The sequence below is a fragment of the Tribolium castaneum genome, chromosome 3 (assembly GCF_031307605.1).
Source record: "Tribolium castaneum strain GA2 chromosome 3, icTriCast1.1, whole genome shotgun sequence".
NCBI classification, from domain to species: Eukaryota; Metazoa; Arthropoda; class Insecta; order Coleoptera; family Tenebrionidae; genus Tribolium; species Tribolium castaneum.
In genome coordinates this window covers 21,959,169-21,977,796 of record NC_087396.1, presented here as the reverse complement: position 1 = coordinate 21,977,796, position 18,628 = coordinate 21,959,169, and the positions used below count along the sequence as shown (strand labels likewise).

Genomic DNA, 18,628 nt, shown 5'->3' with positions numbered 1-18,628 from the left:
AACGTCAGAATTGACTGGCATTGTCGCCAACTTCGAAACTCCCTAAATTTTGGGTTTGGAAACCAAACGATAGGTTCCAAAAAGTTGTGTTATTGAGGCATTGTGTTACGAAAGTAAAATTCCGGGTGCTTGTAAGTAGGAAAAAGCGCGTTTTTTGTGGCGTTTGTCGGTCACAAGGCGTTTTTTTGTCGTGTTTGAAAATCGCGTTTTTTGTAGAAATTCGTCTCCTTTGTGCAGTTTTTGTTTTTTTTTGTGTGATGGTATGAAGCACGGGTGCCCCCATGGATTATAGAGTGTTGGTTGTGGTCGGGTAAGTGTGCAAGGCCTTGGCGTTAAGTTAGGTTATCTTCCTGCTCGAGTTTTGGCAGCTGCTGTGAAGGCTATTTATTTTGGATTAATTTATGAATGTGTAAATGAATGACATGTGTATTGATCTGTATATTTAAGTCTGACGCTAATTTCGGCACCCCCGTGCCATTTAAAAATACACCGATGCGCTAATGAATGTCTTGAACACCGACCACTCGGGGGTTTATGTAAAGTAGAGGCAACTTTGGCGGATTATTTATCTCTGTGATAAAGGGGCGCAGGTATGCAGATTCGGGAAAAGTGAGCGATTTCGGCTTTCTACCTGGACTTGCACCATAGCCATCCATCCGGAATTACACCTAAAGGTATAAATAACACTTTTAGGGGCTATTTTCGGAAAACGGCAGCTTTTGGCGGCAAATATTTCGCCTTCGAAAACACCAACGCAAACATATTGCATAAAGGGATTAGTCAGCGAGAGGTTTCTCAATTTTACATTAAAATCACTCGCGAAGATTATCAACAGGTGTAACAATTGTTTACAAAAACGCTCATCTAAACCCACATTTCACGCTAGTTTCAATAGAGAATCAATTGTGCGTGGGAGCAAAAAACTCCAAAAACATCATTAATTAACTTCATATTTTGTTTCGTTCTTCAGTTTCTTTTTTTCAAATTTTGTGTTTATTTGTTCAGTTGTCCGTGTTAAATTTGAAGTAGGTTTATCAGATGAATAAGTGGAACACCTGTACTGTTTTTTTCCTTAAAATTTAATAAAAAAGTGGCCAATTTTTCATTTATTTTCACCAGACTACCTGTTTTGATTTCAATCTTTCCAATAGTATTTCTAAAAAGCATTTTCTTTTAAACAGATACTATTGTTGGGCTCTTTTTATCTTGTTTTCCATAAAATGTTGGGAAATAATTTCGTTCTTGGCTGAAAAACGTACCAAAACGCTCGAAAAAGAAAATTTTATTTTACAATAAAGTCCAATTTCGTGATCTTTTACAAAAAAGCTGAGCAATAAATTTAAAAATGTGGGTAACAATGTTCAAATAATACAATTTTCGACAAATTTAGCTGGTTTTGCGGTTTATTTTTGAAGAAATTTGCAGAAAAAGCACCAGATTACCTATTTTGATTTAAATCTTTCCAACAGTTTAGTAGAAAGCTTTTCGTAAAAGAAAAAAAAGTAAGTCCAATTTACAAAAAAGCTGAACAATTAATTTAAACACTTGGGTAATAGTCTTTGAAGAAGGTACAAATACCACGACGATTTTTGACAAAATTTTGGTGTTTTGACTTATTTTTGACGAAATCTTGTAGTAGTGTGACACAATTTTTAAGTAAATTTTCGGCTCATTTTTCTTGATATTTCTTTATAAATGAGCTGAAAAAAACTCATGTTACAGAATAATTGATTTTTCGAGTTTAAAAAATCTAACAAAAAAACAGTTTTTGAAATTATGTAATTTGGTGTTTTTTTGGTGTATTTCTGAGAAAATTGTGCGCTGAAATTTTTTGGAGAAAAATGTGCAAAGTGCAAAAACTGTAACGTTATAACCGCAATTAGATTTTTCTTTTTATTTAAAAAAAAAACAGATCTGGTAAAATTTTGTAAATTTTTGTTGACAAGTAATTTTTACAAGAATTTTAGTGAGTTTCTCTTGTCCGAATGAATTGAAATTTTGCATACTTACGTAATGTGCAGAACAATTTCCTTAATCCTACCCTGAATTTTAAATTAAAATTGACAAAAATATCCTAGAATTTAGATAAATTTTCGTTCGAACCATTTAATTTTGTTCCAAATTTTGTTTTCAACAGTAAAAATATTTATGACTAGATCGTTAAGTCTTTATTTTATGATTTTCCGCAAATATAGACGTCGAAAACATTCTATTGCCAACAAAGTTTTTTCAATAAGTTACCAACGAAACATATTGAACCGAAAAACACTAAACTGCCTGAAAACCTCATCGCCATCCGACTCGACTTCAAAGTAACGAAACACTTTGTATACGACACTAATAAAATAGGCATATTTGACGTTAACAATTGCCGTTTCCTTTGTTGTGCCAGAAGATTCGATAACTCTGTTTCGTCACGTTACCACCCACAAATAAAACATCAAAGTTTTTAAAACACATTTCCTAATTTTATTATCATTCATATTACATAAATTTCCTGCGCACTCGAATAAAACATCACTCGAACGCTTTATTAATCCCAATGATGGAATCGTGCCAAAACGAACCAATTACCAATGATCAAGATTAGCGTTCCGATAAATTTATTTGTGTACATATTTTCGCTGATCGGAAAAAAATCGTTGCTATTCCACCCTAATTTCCACTTTCCTCCCTCTGCTCGAAATCGAGCGAATTTGCGGCTCGTGTCGTGACCCAATGACACACGTACCCACCCCTAGCCTCTTTACAACTCGTACAGAGGGGTGCATTTGAGATAGGTCAGTCAACTTTCGAGTACCTGCCGTTGCCTGGTTACCGGATGCATCCTGAGGGATGCAAACGGTTCGCGGAAATTAGGGGAGCACGCCACGCGTTCCCGGAACCAAGAAGGCGGCTTTCGGCGAAATCCGATCCTTAGTTTTTAATCGAATTCTTCGGAAACCCTAAATTCCCGCAAGTGAATCGTGTTTGTTTTGGACACTTATTTTATAGGGCAGTGATATTAATTGGAGCTAACATGGTATTTACTGTTCGCGTTGGCAGCACTGAATAAATATTTACTTTGGTTTACCTCCCGTAATAAAATTTGAATTGTTTGTGGCGGCGTTATTTAGTGCCAAAAACTGCACTTGAAACGTTGGGTATTTTTAAACGGTTGTCAAAAAACACATCAAGCCAGCTTTGCCTAATCAAGGAACTTGTGCATTTTCGAGTTATAAAGTTTGCAGTTAAATAAAGTGGTAATTCGTTCTTGGGGTCGTTTGTTTTATTTTTAAATTTCACACTTGCATATTCATGCATGGAAATTTTCTCATGTGGTGCTTTCTGTGATGAAAGACAATAAATAATGCGTGTTGAGGAGATTTAGTGGATGTGTCGTGTTTTTAAATTTTCGCGTGATTTTCTGGTTCCAAAAATAGCATGATTATCAGCCTGATTCACGAAAAGGAGTTTCCGCTTGCGGTCAAAAATAGCCGAGTGATAAGCGTTTGTGCTTGTTTTGTTCGAATTTAGGGCGAAAAATCGTCCTCGAGGTGACCCAAGTGACACGTGAAGTTCACGGCCACTCTCCAACCACATTAAGATAATGTACTCTGCTGGTAATAATAACAGAGCTTTCAAGTTGTTACATCAAAGTTGCGCAACTATCAGCATTGGGAAAAATCCCTCGATTATTGAAAATTCAATTAAATTTTTGTTTGAATTGTCGGAACGGCATCGGCATGGTGTTTGAATTCGAAATTTCTCAGTAGAGAGCTGTTTCGGAGAAGCTCTATCGGTGGGTTTCGCGGAACGTTCGGGGGATGAAATGGGGGAGGTTTGGGAATTAGGTCGGGCAATAGGTCAACCACCTCTCCTCGGATAACCTACATATAGACTACGTTTAACCCATTTCACAGTGCAACTTGTGTGCTTGCACTGGACCAAGATCGAGCGTCGTGTCGCAGTGTCAGTGAACCCTCAACAACCCTTTGAAAAGGCGAGGGCGGAGCGAGGGATAGGGTAGGTTTTGTGTGCCGATGTTTTTATTTACGTTGATTTAGAAAAAAAAACGAAAAATGTAGCTCAATTTGGTAAAAAATGGTCTAGTGTTTTGAAACTAGGTTTCATAGCAAACGATTATCTACAAAGAGATTTAAAAAAATATTTATGGCCCGATTTCAAAAATTAAAAAAAAATTCTATAAACCGAAGCGTATTTTTTTCCAAACGTTATGCCATATTTTGCGCCATATTCACCTTCTTATTTTTCTCTTCATAGTTTGGGAAATATTAGTTTTTTGGTACAAGTATGGATAATACTACTTTTACTAAAAATTATTTAGTTTGTTTTTATGGAGCTTATTAACTTATTACGTATAGAACTATTGTAGCAATTGTAGCTGATGATGACATTTTTATGTCGAAACATCTTATCTGTGTTTTTATTATAAAAAAATGTTGTTTAATAAAAGGACCCAATAGCCAAAAGGATATTATTTATTACCAAATACAATGTTAAATTAATTAACTGAATTAAAATCTAGTTGCATGGTGTCAATATAGAATTTGGGTCTTCAAAATAGTATTCTTTTGACTTAGTAAAGTCTTTCTTTTAATGAATGATTTTAATTAAACAGATATGTTGCAAGTATAAAAAAATAGACAATATTTTTTTTTATTTGTTGCTGATTGTTTTATCTGATACCAGGCAACTAGATTTTATTACTTTATATTAATTTTTTTAAATCTGGTAGATTTTTTTAGACAACAATGTCTAGGAAAAGTAGGAAATACTGCAGTTTTGTACAAAAAATATACATATATATGAAAAGAAGAAATATACTATGATTTTTTGAAAAATTTTAAAAGCATTTATCTTATACTACATTAATTTTTTTTTAAAATTAGGTCATAAATAAAAATTCTACAGCGTCTGCCATTTTTTAATAAAATCACCCTGTATTAATTTATGTACAATTTCTCGAGAACGTAATCAGTTCTCATTATCAATTAGTAAAAGTTATATTCAAGAGGAGATGTATTCCTAAATTTTCAAAAAAAAGTGCAAAAATGTGTAACTCAATTTGGTAAAAAATGCTCTAGTGTTTCGAAATTAGGTTGGCAACACTGGAAAAGAAAAACGCCATTCAGTGTGATTTATTGCCAAATAATTAGATTCGTTTTCAGATTAGATTTATCAATCTATTTTTAACACCATGTAGACTCTTTTAAAGCAAACGATTATCTACGGGGAGATTTAAAAAAAATATATTTATGGTCCCATTTCAAAAATTAAAAAAAAATTGTATAAACCGAAGCGTATTTTTTTTCCAAACGTTATGGCTTATTTTGGGCCATATTCAACTTCTTATTTTTCTCTTCATAGTTTAGGAAATATTAGTTTTTTGGTACAAGCATGGATAATACTACTTTTACTAAAAATTATTTAGTTTGTTTTTATGGAGCTTATTAACTTATTACGTATAGAACTATTGTAGCAATTGTAGCTGATGATGACATTTTTATGTCGAAACATCTTATCTGTGTTTTTATTATAAAAAAAATGTTGTTTAATAAAAGGACTTAATAGTCAAAAGGATTATTATTTATTACCAAATACAATGTTAAATTAATTAACTAAATTAAAATCTAGTTGCATGGTGTCAATATAGAATTTGGATCTTCAAAATAGTATTCTTTTGACTTAGTAAAGTCTTTCTTTTAATGAATGATTTTAATTAAACAGATATGTTGCAAGTATAAAAAAATAGACAATATTTTTTTTATTTGTTGCTGATTGTCTTATCGGATACCAGGCAACTAGATTTTATTACTTTATATTAATTTTTTCAAATCTGGTAGATTTCTTTAGACAACAATGTCTAGGAAAAGTAGGAAATACTGCAGTTTTGTACAAAAAATATACATATATATGAAAAGAAGAAATATACTATGATTTTTTGAAAAATTTTAAAAGCATTTATCTTATACTACATAATTTTTTTTTTTTAATTAGGTCATAAATAAAAATTCTACAGCGTCTGCCATTTTTTAAAAATCACCCTGTATTAATTTATGTACAGTTTCTCGAGAACGTAATCAGTTATCATTATCAATTAGTAAAAGTTATATTCAAGAGATGTATTCTTAAATTTTTAAAAATAAGTGCTATACAGAAAGTTTCAAAAAAGGTTACAATGACCTGTTAGATACAACACCCAATATTTTTTCCCATTTGTGCACCTAACTTTTAATACTGATGTTTATTGGCTAAACTTTTATTTTTTGATTATGTTTTATTTCTGAAATAATTAAATTAAGAATACTGAAAAATTAAACTGACTCTGAAGGAACATATGAGCTTTAGTGCGTTAACATTTTAATAAAGTTGCAGTTGAGAAATTAAAAAAATGAACAAGTATCTTAAAAGGTGAATAACTTAGAACTGCAGTATTGTTTCATTGAACTTTTTCTAGTTATTATCCAATAAGTTATTACCTGAATAGTAGGAATAGTTTAGTTGTTCACGTTAATTGAACTGAGCGACAACTACAATAGAAAAAACGGATAAGTGAAGCAAAGGATTTTTTTTAATACAGAAATAAAAATGTAAGGATGACCACCGAGTAAAGTTAACATTTAGAGACAATTTAATACAGTTTAATAATTTAACATTTAAGACAACGGACTTTTTTAAAGGTTCTGACTCAATTTATTTGATGACAGAATTTTTTCTGAGCATAATATTTTATTAGAAATTACAGTGGTTAAATTTGGTGAAACACATTTGAAAAAATTGAGATAAAAAGTAGTAATTTTCTGGATTTATTCCAATAAATTTGATAGTATTGTTAGTTGACAAATATTGATTCTGGTGTTAGTTTAAATGACACGACGATCAGTTTTTCCTATTGTGAATTATGTAAAATCTCTGACGTTATCGTTGTTCACCGATAAGTTCGTGATATTTCCCGAATGTTTGAATTTATACGTCGACTTGGGTATTCTTTCATTAGAATCTATGCATAACGCTGTCCGAGGAATATAAATCAAACCATGATGCAGTAATTTTTCCAGCATTTGCCCCAGTTTTGCGTAAAAAAGCCTCGATTTTTCAATGCCAGTAATTGATATTCGTCCATTTGGCTGTAATCTCTCGATCCTCGCAACTTTTTTTATTAAAACTTTGAAAGTTCGATCAGTAGAACAAACCAATTTCTCGGCACTTGAGGGTGCGACAAACCGAAAGATTACATCATCGAATAACCTTTGACTTACTCGTGTAAAAAATACAATTCTCTTGTGTGTTTCTGGAAAGATCCGACCGAGGCGAGGGTTGGAAACGGTGCGTTATTACAACACGATATTTTGCCCACGCGTTTACCTCTGACCTTTGATAAAACAACACACAGACACCCCCGACGCTGCTAAATCGTCGATAAATAACACTTTCTTTCATGCCGACACTCATTCATGGATTTCGGAGAGCCGCCCAAAGGTCGGTGGAACGCTTCCAAGACGATGAATGACGACAGCTCATAAATTATCCATGGGGGGTTTTATCAAATGAGGGAAATTGCGCCGAAAGGTCACTTTCGCTGCCCCGACTGGCTCAGGGGGCGGCTTCTAAGCACGCGAAAAGTGAACTTTCCATCATAATAACAAATTACCTAACTGTATTTTTTACACAATTTTAGAACAACTGCAAACAGGATTTTTTAGTAAAGTAAGAATTATTATTATTGCTCTTGCCTGTATGTTCTAAAACAATGAATTTTATATCGGGGGCATTTCTAAATAAATGTTGAAATATTAATTTGATTAAAATTTTTTTTTATTCAACTGCGCTTCGGTTTTAAAGTTGGAATAAATATTTGAAAAATTGTGTCCTTGCAGCTTGTTTGCCCAGAAAATGGAAACTCGGTTCAATTCCCTTTCGGGCTCCACCGCAAAATAACAAGGAACGCTCCAATCTAGCCCCAGCTTGGGCAAACAAGCGCTTAATTGATTTCCGTAAAAAAGCAAGCAAAAATCCCCGAAAAACGGCTTAATTGTCCCGCGACACGTATTACAAGCCATTAAATCCTTCCGCTTGTAATTACAATCACTTTTCAACACGCAAAATTGCCGGGGGATGAAAATTTGGCAAGGCCGAGCGTGACGTCGCGACGCCGCCGTCGGTGGCACCCATAAAACGACTTCAAGGTCCGAAGGATTCGCTTCCGCCGGCCTCGAGGAGTGATGGATGGCCGATCGCCAAGGACGGAGTTTTTCCCCGAAATTGTAAATGACAGTGGATAGCGCGGCCTTGGATCAGTCACTGTGCCACTTGCGATTTCGCCCTCGTGTGGCCATTATTCACCGCTATCACGCGATCCGCCCCTATTACCTTTCAAATCAGACCTTAGGTTATTATCTGCAATAATTACCGGGGCTTATCTGGCACGCGAGGGAGGATTTTTGCAAATGCTGTCTGTTGTAGTGTCGAAATACCGGCACGTGTCAGATATTTTCGGTCCCCTCGAACCTCAAGGCTGCTTGCTTGAACAAAAACCTCTTTTATTATGCATCCCCATTACGGATTGATCGTTGTGTCACCTGGCGTTACGTCATGGCGTTACGTAGCCATCACGTGTCTTCAATTCCGATTTTCGCCAAATCTTAATTAGACTATAGCGTGCCATAATCGCTGCATGCATCAAAATATGATTCATGCGTCCCTCGTGTATCGATCTCTCGACAAATCGTTACCGTGAACTTGGCAGTTGGAATATACATAATGAATGGCCGCATTCTTGGTAAATTACCACTTGTATGAAAGCGGTTTTTGTGCGGGTGATGGGATTATCAATAAACAAAACGATTGCATTATCGGTTAATAATTATTGTGGATGATTCATATGGTGCCATGAGCCGACTTCCAAGAAGCGATTTTTTCGTTAAGATCCTCTAATTGATAGCGTAATGCTATGGAAATTTATTCAGTTATGTCATGTTTTTTATCTTGACGATTACTGGATCGATTCCGGATTGCAATTGAGACGGTTAAACCTGCAAGCTTTGGCTGCCTTACCTAAATTTTGGAAAAAACTTTAAGAAAATGTAGCTTCCAGCAGTAGTTGGTGATATCAAAAGTTACATCTACACACTGAAAACACTGGTGTCAATCTATTTATGGTGTAAAATTTTGATTTGAAAGAAGTTTTTCAAAAATGTTTATGGCAAATTCGGATTTATTGGCTAATTTTCTTTAAAAATTGTCTTATGTCTATGTCTTATACGTCTATGTGTTCTCTCAATCTTTTATTTTTGTTTACGTGTTGTTTCACTTACCTTTTCTACACTTTTTTCACGGAAAAATTGTAACACCTGATCCGGGTTCGAACACCCGACCTCCCTCGTCGAAAGTGGCGCTTATATCACTGGGCCACCAGGCCCCAGCTACTGACCGTCTTTTGCAGATATTTTAACACAAACTTTTTAAATAAATCAACATTACAAACTATATAATTGCAATAATTCACCAAAAACGCAAATACATTTAATTCAAAAGTCGGCGAATTAGGTCGAGAAAATATTTTCTTCCACTTTTTTTTCAATTTAATTCTCTAATTTTTCACCAGATTTTATCAAGAGATACCGGGCGTATTAGTTGATTTTACAATTTTAAAATTGTTTTTATCTTTTTTGTGATTTTCAGCACGTTTTTGGCCGAAAATGGACATAATTTCTCCAAAAATCACCAAATTTGTGTATTTTCTAGTCAAAAATAGTGGACGTGCGTAAATCCTACTGGATTCGCAGTGGCCATGGTTTTTATTAACAATGTTTTTCGGGACTTTACTAAACAAACTCAGTTAACTTAAAAAATTTGGAGATAAATCAAATATTTTCGTTTATTTTTTTATAATTTAAGAAGTAAGTCATCTAAGGATTCAACGCTAAAGTTTGAAGTTGTGTTTCCTCTTTACGTTCTTCTCTTTCTCTCAAAACAAAAGGTATTTTCTCTTTATTAGGATGTGCTTTTACGTTTACAATTTGGCGCCTTTACGTTCTTTTACCTTTTGCCGCATTATTTTCTTATTTCTGGCAGTTTTATGCTCCGCTTTACGTTTTATACGTCTGTGTGTTTTCTCATCTCTTATATTTGCTTACGTGTTGTTTCACTTACCTTTTCTACACTTTTTTTCATAGAAAAATTGTTACCCTGATCCGGGTTTGAACCCGCGACCTCCCCCGTCGTAAGTGGCGCTTATACCACTGGGCCACCAGGGCCTCAAGTACTGATCGTCTTTTGCAGATATTTTAACACAAACTTTTTAAATAAATCAACATTACGAACTATGTAGTGGCAATAATTCACCTAAAACGCAAATACTTCAGTTCAAAAGTCGGCGAATTAGCTCGAGAAAATATTTTCTTCCACTTTTTTTTCAATTTAATTCTCTAATTTTTCACCAGATTTCATCAAAAGATCCCGGGCGTATTAGTTGATTCTACAATTTTAAAATTGTTTTTACCTTTTTTGTGACTTTCAGCACGTTTTTGACCGAAAATAAACATAATTTCTCCAAAAATCACCAAATTTGTGTATTTTCTAGTCAAAAATAGTGGACGTGCGTAAATCCTACTGGATTCGCAGTGGCCATGGTTTTTATTAACAATGTTTTTCGGGACTTTACTAAACAAACCCAGTTAACTAAAAAATTTAGAGATAAATCAAATATTTTCGTTTATTTTTTTATAATTTAAGAAGTAAGTCATCTAAGGATTCAACGCTAAAGTTTGAAGTTATGTTTCATCTTTACGTTCTTCTCTTTTTCTCTCAAAACAAAAGATATTTTCTCTTTATTAGGATGTGCTCTTACGTTTACAATTTGGCGCCTTTACGTTCTTTTACCTTTTGCCGCATTATTTTCTTATTTCTGTCAGTTTTATGCTCCGCTTTACTTTTATACGTCTATGTGTTCTCTCAATCTTTTATTTTTGTTTACGTGTTGTTTCACTTACCTTTTTTACACTTTTTTTCATAGAAAAATTGTTACCCTGATCCGGGTTCGAACCCCGACCTCCCCCGTCGTAAGTGGCGCTTATACCACTGGGCCACCAGGGCCCCAAATACTGACTGTCTTTTGCAGATATTTTAACACAAACTTTTTAAATAAATCAACATTACAAGCTATGTAGTTGCAATAATTCACCTAAAACGCAAATACTTCAGTTCAAAAGTCGGCGAATTAGTTCGAGAAAATATTTTCTTCCACTTTTTTTTTAATTTAATTCTCTAATTTTTCACCAGATTTCATCAAAAGATACCGGGCGTATTAGTTGATTCTACAATTTTAAAATTGTTTTTACCTTTTTTGTGATTTTCAACACGTTTTTGGCCTAAAATGGACATAATTTTCCCAAAAATCACCAAATTTGTGTATTTTCTAGTCAAAAATAGTGGACCTGCGTAAATCCTACTGGATTTGCAGTGGCCATGATTTTTATAACCAATGTTTTTCGGAACTTTACTAAACAAACTCAGTTAACTTAAAAAATTTAGAGATAAATCAAATATTTTCGTTTATTTTTTATAATTTAAGAAGTAAGTCATCTAAGGATTCAACGATAAAATTTTAAGTTATGTTTCACCTTTACGTTTTTCTCTTTTTCTCTCAAAACAAAAGGCATTTTCTCTTTATTAGGATGTGCTCTTACGTTTACAATTTGGCGCCTTTACGTTCTTTTACCTTTTGCCGCATTATTTTCTTATTTCTGTCAGTTTTATGCTCTGCTTTACTTTTATACGTCTATGTATTCTCTTAATCTCTTATTTTTGTTTACGTGTTGTTTCACTTACCTTTTCTACACTTTTTTTCATAGAAAAATTGTTGCCGTGATCCGGGTTCGAACACCCGACCTCCCCGGTGGTAAGTGGCGCTTATACCACTGGGCCACGAGGCCCCAGGTGCTGACCGTGTTTTGCAGATATTTTAACACAAACTTTTTAAACAAATCAACATTACAAACTATACAGGCTGGTCCACGAGTAATAATGAGCCTGAAAAAATTTTTGAAGCAACTAATATTACATTTCATGGGTATTGTCGAGTAGATTTTGACTGAAAATAAATTTAACTAAATAAACTCACTCTGTATGCAGGTTTTTGTTTGCATAACTAGGGCGGAAATCCCGTTTTTTGTTCCCTCTCGTCTAAGCAAACTATTTTTTATCCTGAAAGAAAAAATGTTTGCGCTTTTAACGAAAGCTCTATACATTATTGATGCGGCGAGATCGAAGTTTAACGGTGAAATTCGTAAATATGAGCCATCAATAATTGAGCGATGTTTTAAATATTCATTTTGACCTTGTAGACTTGTTTTCAGGTGTCAGATTGAGATATCTTTGATTACGTTAAATGAAATGTCCCGAATTGATTTTTACGCCCAACTACCATAGGCTGTACAAGTTTTATTGGTAATTAAATTTTATTTCAGTTGTGATTAGGAAATAATAAACATGCGTTTTATTACGCATTGTGACACCTGTCACGGAATTTATTAAAAAAATATTTTTTCTTATTGTTTGTGCATGTTTCGATGTACTTGTCGAAACTAGGTAACATTCCGTTCCGGTTCAGGCGAAAATTCTCGGAAAACGTCCGAAATCCGGCGCTCGAAATCGATAATCGCACAATTAAGGTTATAATCGATTAAACTATTGTTCGCATGCTTGATCTCGAGCGAGTCAAGTTCAGTAGGTCTGTGGGACCTGGCCTGGGTGGCTGCGTATCAACAACACTCTATTTTGTTTCGTTCACGTGGCTAAACTTTCGATTTTGTTTCGTCTTTCGAAAAATAAAACCAACTCTCTGAATCGATAAAACCTCACCTCTTTCCATCCCTCGAAAGCGTCAGTGATTTATTATTTAAGGTGGAAGTAAGGTAATTAATCCCTTTCTCAATTGCGATTTTAAAAATGGTGGATGCGCCGGGAAAATAAAGATCATGATGATATTTTGATAAATTCCAAAGGTTGTGTGAGACAAAGCGGATCGATGGCACGTTTTCGGGGTTTAGTAATAATTGTTGTCTCGGTTTCAGCTGAATAACGCTTCAGGACGCGAAAAATGGAGTTTGGAGCGTGTCGGTGAGTCCCCGAATTTTCGCACTTCGTGCTATTGAACTGTTTTTGCAGTTGCCATAATTTCGGGGGTTTCAGTTAACACAATGCAGCAGAGAGGATTATACGCGACCATGAATATCGAAAACGAGGATAAATCGTCACAAGTGAGCCGAGGGCGGGTAATTTTTTTCAAAAAAATTGTCGTGTCTTGACGTGAATTTGCAGCACAATTCGAAATTAAAAGTCTTGGTCCGAAGTCACGCCATCCGGGAGGAAGCTTCCCCTCCTCGCGAATCCTCTCCCTCCCTCCTGATCTCCCCCAGCATCAAAGTCATTCCCTCGACGGAAACCTCTCCTGCCAGCTCTTCGCCTTCGGGGAATCCCGTCGTTGTGTTGAGTCCGTCGTTGACGTCATCGCCGTGTCTCTCCCCCGTCTGTGTTTCCCCGACTTCGACGCTCGTGCCGTCGCCGACGAATGCGGACGCGAGCGACGACAACAACAGCCCGAAATACCTCAATCGACTCAACAACAAACAGAAGGAAAATGCTAGTCAGAACAATAGGAAGAAGTACATTTGTGATTGTCCGAACCAGAACTGCAAGTGCGCCAAGAACCAGGAGCGCAATTTTAACAACAATCTCACGAATATTAACAACAATGTGGTCAGTTCCAACACTTTGACTGTTAGTAGGGTGAATTCGAGGAACAAGCTGCGGCAGCAGAGCTCGTCCCAGGGGAGCTTCGAGGGCAGCTCGTCCAATTCGCCGTGTTTGTCCAGAGGTATAGGCCAGTATTTAATGGTCAAAGAATTTTTCTTTACTTATATAAAAAAATCATGTTTTTAGCTACATTTTTATTTAACTTGATTAATTTTGTGAAACAAATTGCAGACAGCAGTTCGGAGCAATACACGGACACTTCCGGTGCCGATCTCGAGGTGTTCATACCTGAAACCCTCAACAGAAACGCCAAGGACCGGGCGTTCATGCTGAGGATCGAACAAGAGCTAGTCAGTCTTGCCAAAGATAAAGTGTAAGCTTCGGCCCCTTGGCTAAATCCCCGAAGTCATTGTCACAATTCCAGTAAAACCCATTACAAATTCCCGCCGATGTCGAGCTACCAACGCATGCTGGTCCATCGTTGCGCCGCTTACTTCGGCATGGACCACAACATCGAATCGTCCGGCAAGTGCGTGGTGGTCAACAAAACGAAAAACACCCGAATACCGGACGTCGAATTCAAGGAGCACATCAAAGAGGACGTCGTCTTCAGCGAGGAGCCCAGACGTTCGATCCTCAAGCGTGACTCCAACAGCATTGAGGACTACAGTTTCAAGTCGCCGGATCGCCAATACTCCATGGAGAACAGGCGGAGTAAAAGTTTCGAGGAACGAGAAGAGGAGTACGCGAAAGTACGCCGACGAATTTTCAACAAAGAAGTAATTGTAACTACATTTTTTTTTAACAAACGTAGCGGTTGTTTTTTCAGGAGTTGTGTCTCTTGCGCCAAATGCAAGACGGCGGCAGCAGTGAGGACTTCGAGTGGGCTGAAATACCGTGGTCGAGCACCGATAGTGAAAATTCGTCCAGGTTTCGGCTTCAATTGCCTGAACATGGACGAAGAGCTGGAAAATTAACTAAAGTAAGTCCGTTTTTTTGTCGAACTTGTTTAATTTTTGGGTAGGTTCTCTCTGAGGAGGTTGGCGAGACTTCGAGGCCTTATGTCGCCAAAAGTTACAGTTTTGGGGGCTATGCTGGGGTCTTGAACAGGGGGGACAGTGTCGTGTCTACGCACAGTGCCGGGCCCAGACTCCTAACCAAACAAGGTTGGTAGAATTTTTTATTTTTTATTTAAATTTAATTTTCACCATTAAAAATGATTAAAGAACTGAATCGCCACCAAAACTCTGGTTTTTGTGAAGGTTATCATTGTTTTTTGACATCTGTCAAAGTTTTTTGACACTTAAATTTTTGATCAAAGTGGCTTGCGATCTTTAAAGTAAGTTGGCAACATTATCTATCGATTCAAAATGCCACATTTTCATAGTTAACTAGGCAAAATCTAAAGTTACCAATGATTTAGTGTTGCCAACTTGGTTTCATGTCTTGATTTTCCAGACTCGGGTGCCAGTTCGGTGTCATGGCGCCTCAGCCCGTCAAGTTCTGGCTACAAATCTCAGTCTCAAATGTCCGAGTCTATAACCCCCTCCCCCACCTCCACCCCCAACCAGATCGTGGAATCGAGTCGTCAAGACGACGAAAAAGACTCGAGCGATTCCCGAATCGTGTGGGCGGTGACTGATATACAGAGAGTCCCAAAAGGCAGTATTATTATAAACCCACAAACCGGGGAACCAATCAAAAACGAGGACGGGTCACTGTACCACTACGACCCGAATAACCCGCCCCCTGGGTTTGTCACCGCCTCCAAACCGCCCCCTTCACCGAAAAAAACCTCACCACAAAGTGTATCACCGAAAAAACGAATTTCGAAACTCTCGCCTAGTCATAAATCCCACGTGACTAACAGTTCGACAAGTCCCAGTTTGCCTTACTCCCCTCCACCAAATCGGACCTTCCCCTTTATGGGTGATAACAACATGGGTGGGTACCCAGTTTATGGGCCCGGATATCCACCGTCGGGCCACGAAACTGTCCCATACTACCAACAACCATGCATCGTATACACCGCCCCTTACAACGTACCCATCTCGCCCCATTTCGAAGGACGAATGGTGCGTCACCACTTGTACGTGTCTCGTTCTGATTTGTCACAATTGTAGGAACCTCCACCAATGAACGAAATGGGCGGTACTTACTACGTCCCGGATAACAACATAACATATCAACCGCAACCCTCCTACTACCAACAACCAATCACGTTTTACCCGAACGCTCCGCCCCCGAACCCGCCCCCGCCGCGATTCCCAGTCCACCACTACCAGCCCCCGCCCCCGCCGCCCAACCCTGACCTGGTTCCAGTCTACCCCCACCTTGTCTATCCCAATCAGGGGTACCAACCCCCCAACCAACCAAATGTTGTTTACGCACAAAACCCCGTCTACTACCCCCCCTACCCCCAAAACACCTCCACCCCCAACAGTTGCGCCTCCTCCGTCTCCCACACGCAATTCTCGAGCCACCTCCAGGAAAACAACCACCAGAACGCTGTGATGCAACAACTCACGCAAAATATGTCACAAATGAGTTTTGTACAAAGCCAGAATCATTCGAATTATAATAACATGTTGAATAAGATGACGCCGCCCCAATTTGACGTCAGACAAAAAAGCAATAAATTCGGGGCAACCCCGAAAGGTTTTGTCTTGGGGTCTAGTCAGAGTAGCACTGGGACGAATTCACCGGCGGCGACTGTGGTGGCCGGGTACTGCCCCCAAAATCCGGGGATGTACAGAACGCCCCCGGAAACGCCCCCTAATCAGTACAACTACGGGCCGGGGTTTCCCATACCGCCGATGCTTTTCCGACAAGTAAAACAAGCTATTATTAATAAATTGAAAAACATTAATTTTTTAATTTAAGATGAGCAATGTTAGGGCTAACACTCCCGGTACGACCCGAAGTAGTCGGTCTCCAACACCGGCCGGTGACGTGGCGCATTTTGATAGGCCGAGAATTGCGCCACCTGGTGTCTACCATGGCATGCCTTACGTCCTTCCATGTAAGTAGGCTGTGAACAATATGAAACTTGTCAATTTATTTAGTGTTGTAAAAGTCAATTGTAGAAAATTGACTGACTCACTTGAAAACATATTTTCAAAATTATTCTTATATTGGAAAAATGGTGGATGCGCCAGGTTATTAATTAAAACCTCAAAAACTGGGAGTCGTAGAGCAAAACGGTTTATTCCGGCGAGTCATTTTACGTTTCATGATATTTAAAATTTTGAATTTTTTTGCTAAAAAAAAACATTTTTGATTTCTCGAGATTTTTGTCGAGATTTTGGAAAAATAGGTAAAATTAAAAAATTATAACTAAAAAACGGTTGCGAATTTGGTGATTTTCTCGACGCCAATCGATTCCCCAGATTATTTTACATAGGTTTATATCAAAATAGTTCCACTTTTTCAGATATTTTTGCCGATTATTGGCGAGATTTTGTCGAAAATTAATTAAATTCTTAGAATTTTTTCGAACGTTTTGGCTCGTTTTTCAGTCTGAAGCGTAATTGTTTGTCAGAACTTGAAGTTATTCAATGTGTTTCAGCTGATAGTCGGGGGATTCCCGGGAGTAATCAGTACCGGCAGCCGCCTCCGCCGGTAAAACAGCACCCGTTCAGCCAGACGTCTGACAAGTCACACAAAAATCGAAAGTCAAAGTACGTATTAAGCGCCGGTGGTTTACCCAATGTTGGAGTTTTTTCTTCGTAGGGGAAACAAACTGTCAAGTTTGCCCAACGCAAAATAATTCTAAATTAATTGTTACGAAACAAACACACGTGGGTTTTACATCGATTTCGTGCTGCCCTGCAATTGTTGTAAAAATCGAGGTAAGAAGTTCCTTTTAATTTGTAGACATCACTTATTTATTTAGCGATTCGATGCCATAATGAGATTACGAAAGGATTTGTTTGCCGTAACGTAAATATGAATAAAAATTGCTCAATTCGTTTCGTTGTTTCGCACAATGTTGTTTTTGTTGTTACGTTTGAGAAGTCTTACCTAGAGACGTCGTGCGTTGACTGGGCCTCTTGATACGAAAAGACAATCTATTTTGTTGTTTGTATGTGAAACTTTGTAAATACTGAAGGGTCCATTTTAGGTGTACACATTTTTGTATTTTGGAAAACTTGCCTGAAATGTGTTCAACTAAAACCAACAACACAAGGAAACAATAACTGACACTTTTTTTCCCTTTAAATGTGGCGACAACTGTTGTTTGTAAATTGTATTGAATTTATTAAGAAATTTTATAAAAACTGTTGAATGTTTTCCTATTTTGGGTCAACAATTTTAAGCATGGACAGTTGAGTGATTTTTTGTGATTCGTTTTTGACTAAGTTTGTTGAGCCGTTGTTTATATTTTACGCAGAATTGTTGATCTAAAATGATTTCGTAACGGATTTTTTACCGTTCAAGGAATTCCATCCATTTCTAGTACTTTTTCCAAGGTAATTTTACACACTCCATCATTCAAATTGTCATTTTTCGAGTCAATTACGATACATACAAGACAAAACTTTACCGATTTATCTGATGTGTACTTAATTTTTATGTAAAAGCAGTTTCTTTGGAAAACTGATGACTATGTCGTGCTTCGGACATCAGATTTCCAACGGTAAAATGGAGAAACAAACATGTACATCGTTTTAAAATTGATATTTTCAAAGTAGTATTAATCGTTGTAGAAGTTAGGCGTTAAGTTGTATTTCCAACATAGGTTTTTTATGTTTGTAATGATTTTATTTATTATTTGTGTTCTAATGTGCCTCGGACACTTGTAAATTAAAGTTATTTCATAAAACAAACTGTGTTTTATTCCTTATCCTGTCTTTGGATCACCCTCAAC

At 36.9% G+C, this 18,628-nt stretch overlaps 1 protein-coding gene across 1 annotated transcript; it reads left to right on the top strand.

Moving 5' to 3' along the window:
- The first annotated feature begins 25 nt into the window (after nt 1-25).
- On the top strand, nt 26-18,587 carry enc (encore). Its single transcript, XM_064355335.1, has 13 exons — nt 26-131; nt 13,077-13,122; nt 13,171-13,277; nt 13,324-13,879; nt 13,990-14,131; nt 14,183-14,537; nt 14,573-14,740; nt 14,783-14,924; nt 15,217-15,833; nt 15,882-16,589; nt 16,642-16,780; nt 17,327-17,438; nt 17,491-18,587. Exons 3-13 carry the CDS (start codon nt 13,203-13,205, stop codon nt 17,525-17,527), a joined length of 3,051 nt encoding a protein of 1,016 aa, XP_064211405.1. The 5' UTR covers nt 26-131; nt 13,077-13,122; nt 13,171-13,202; the 3' UTR covers nt 17,528-18,587.
- The last annotated feature ends 41 nt before the right edge of the window (nt 18,588-18,628 follow it).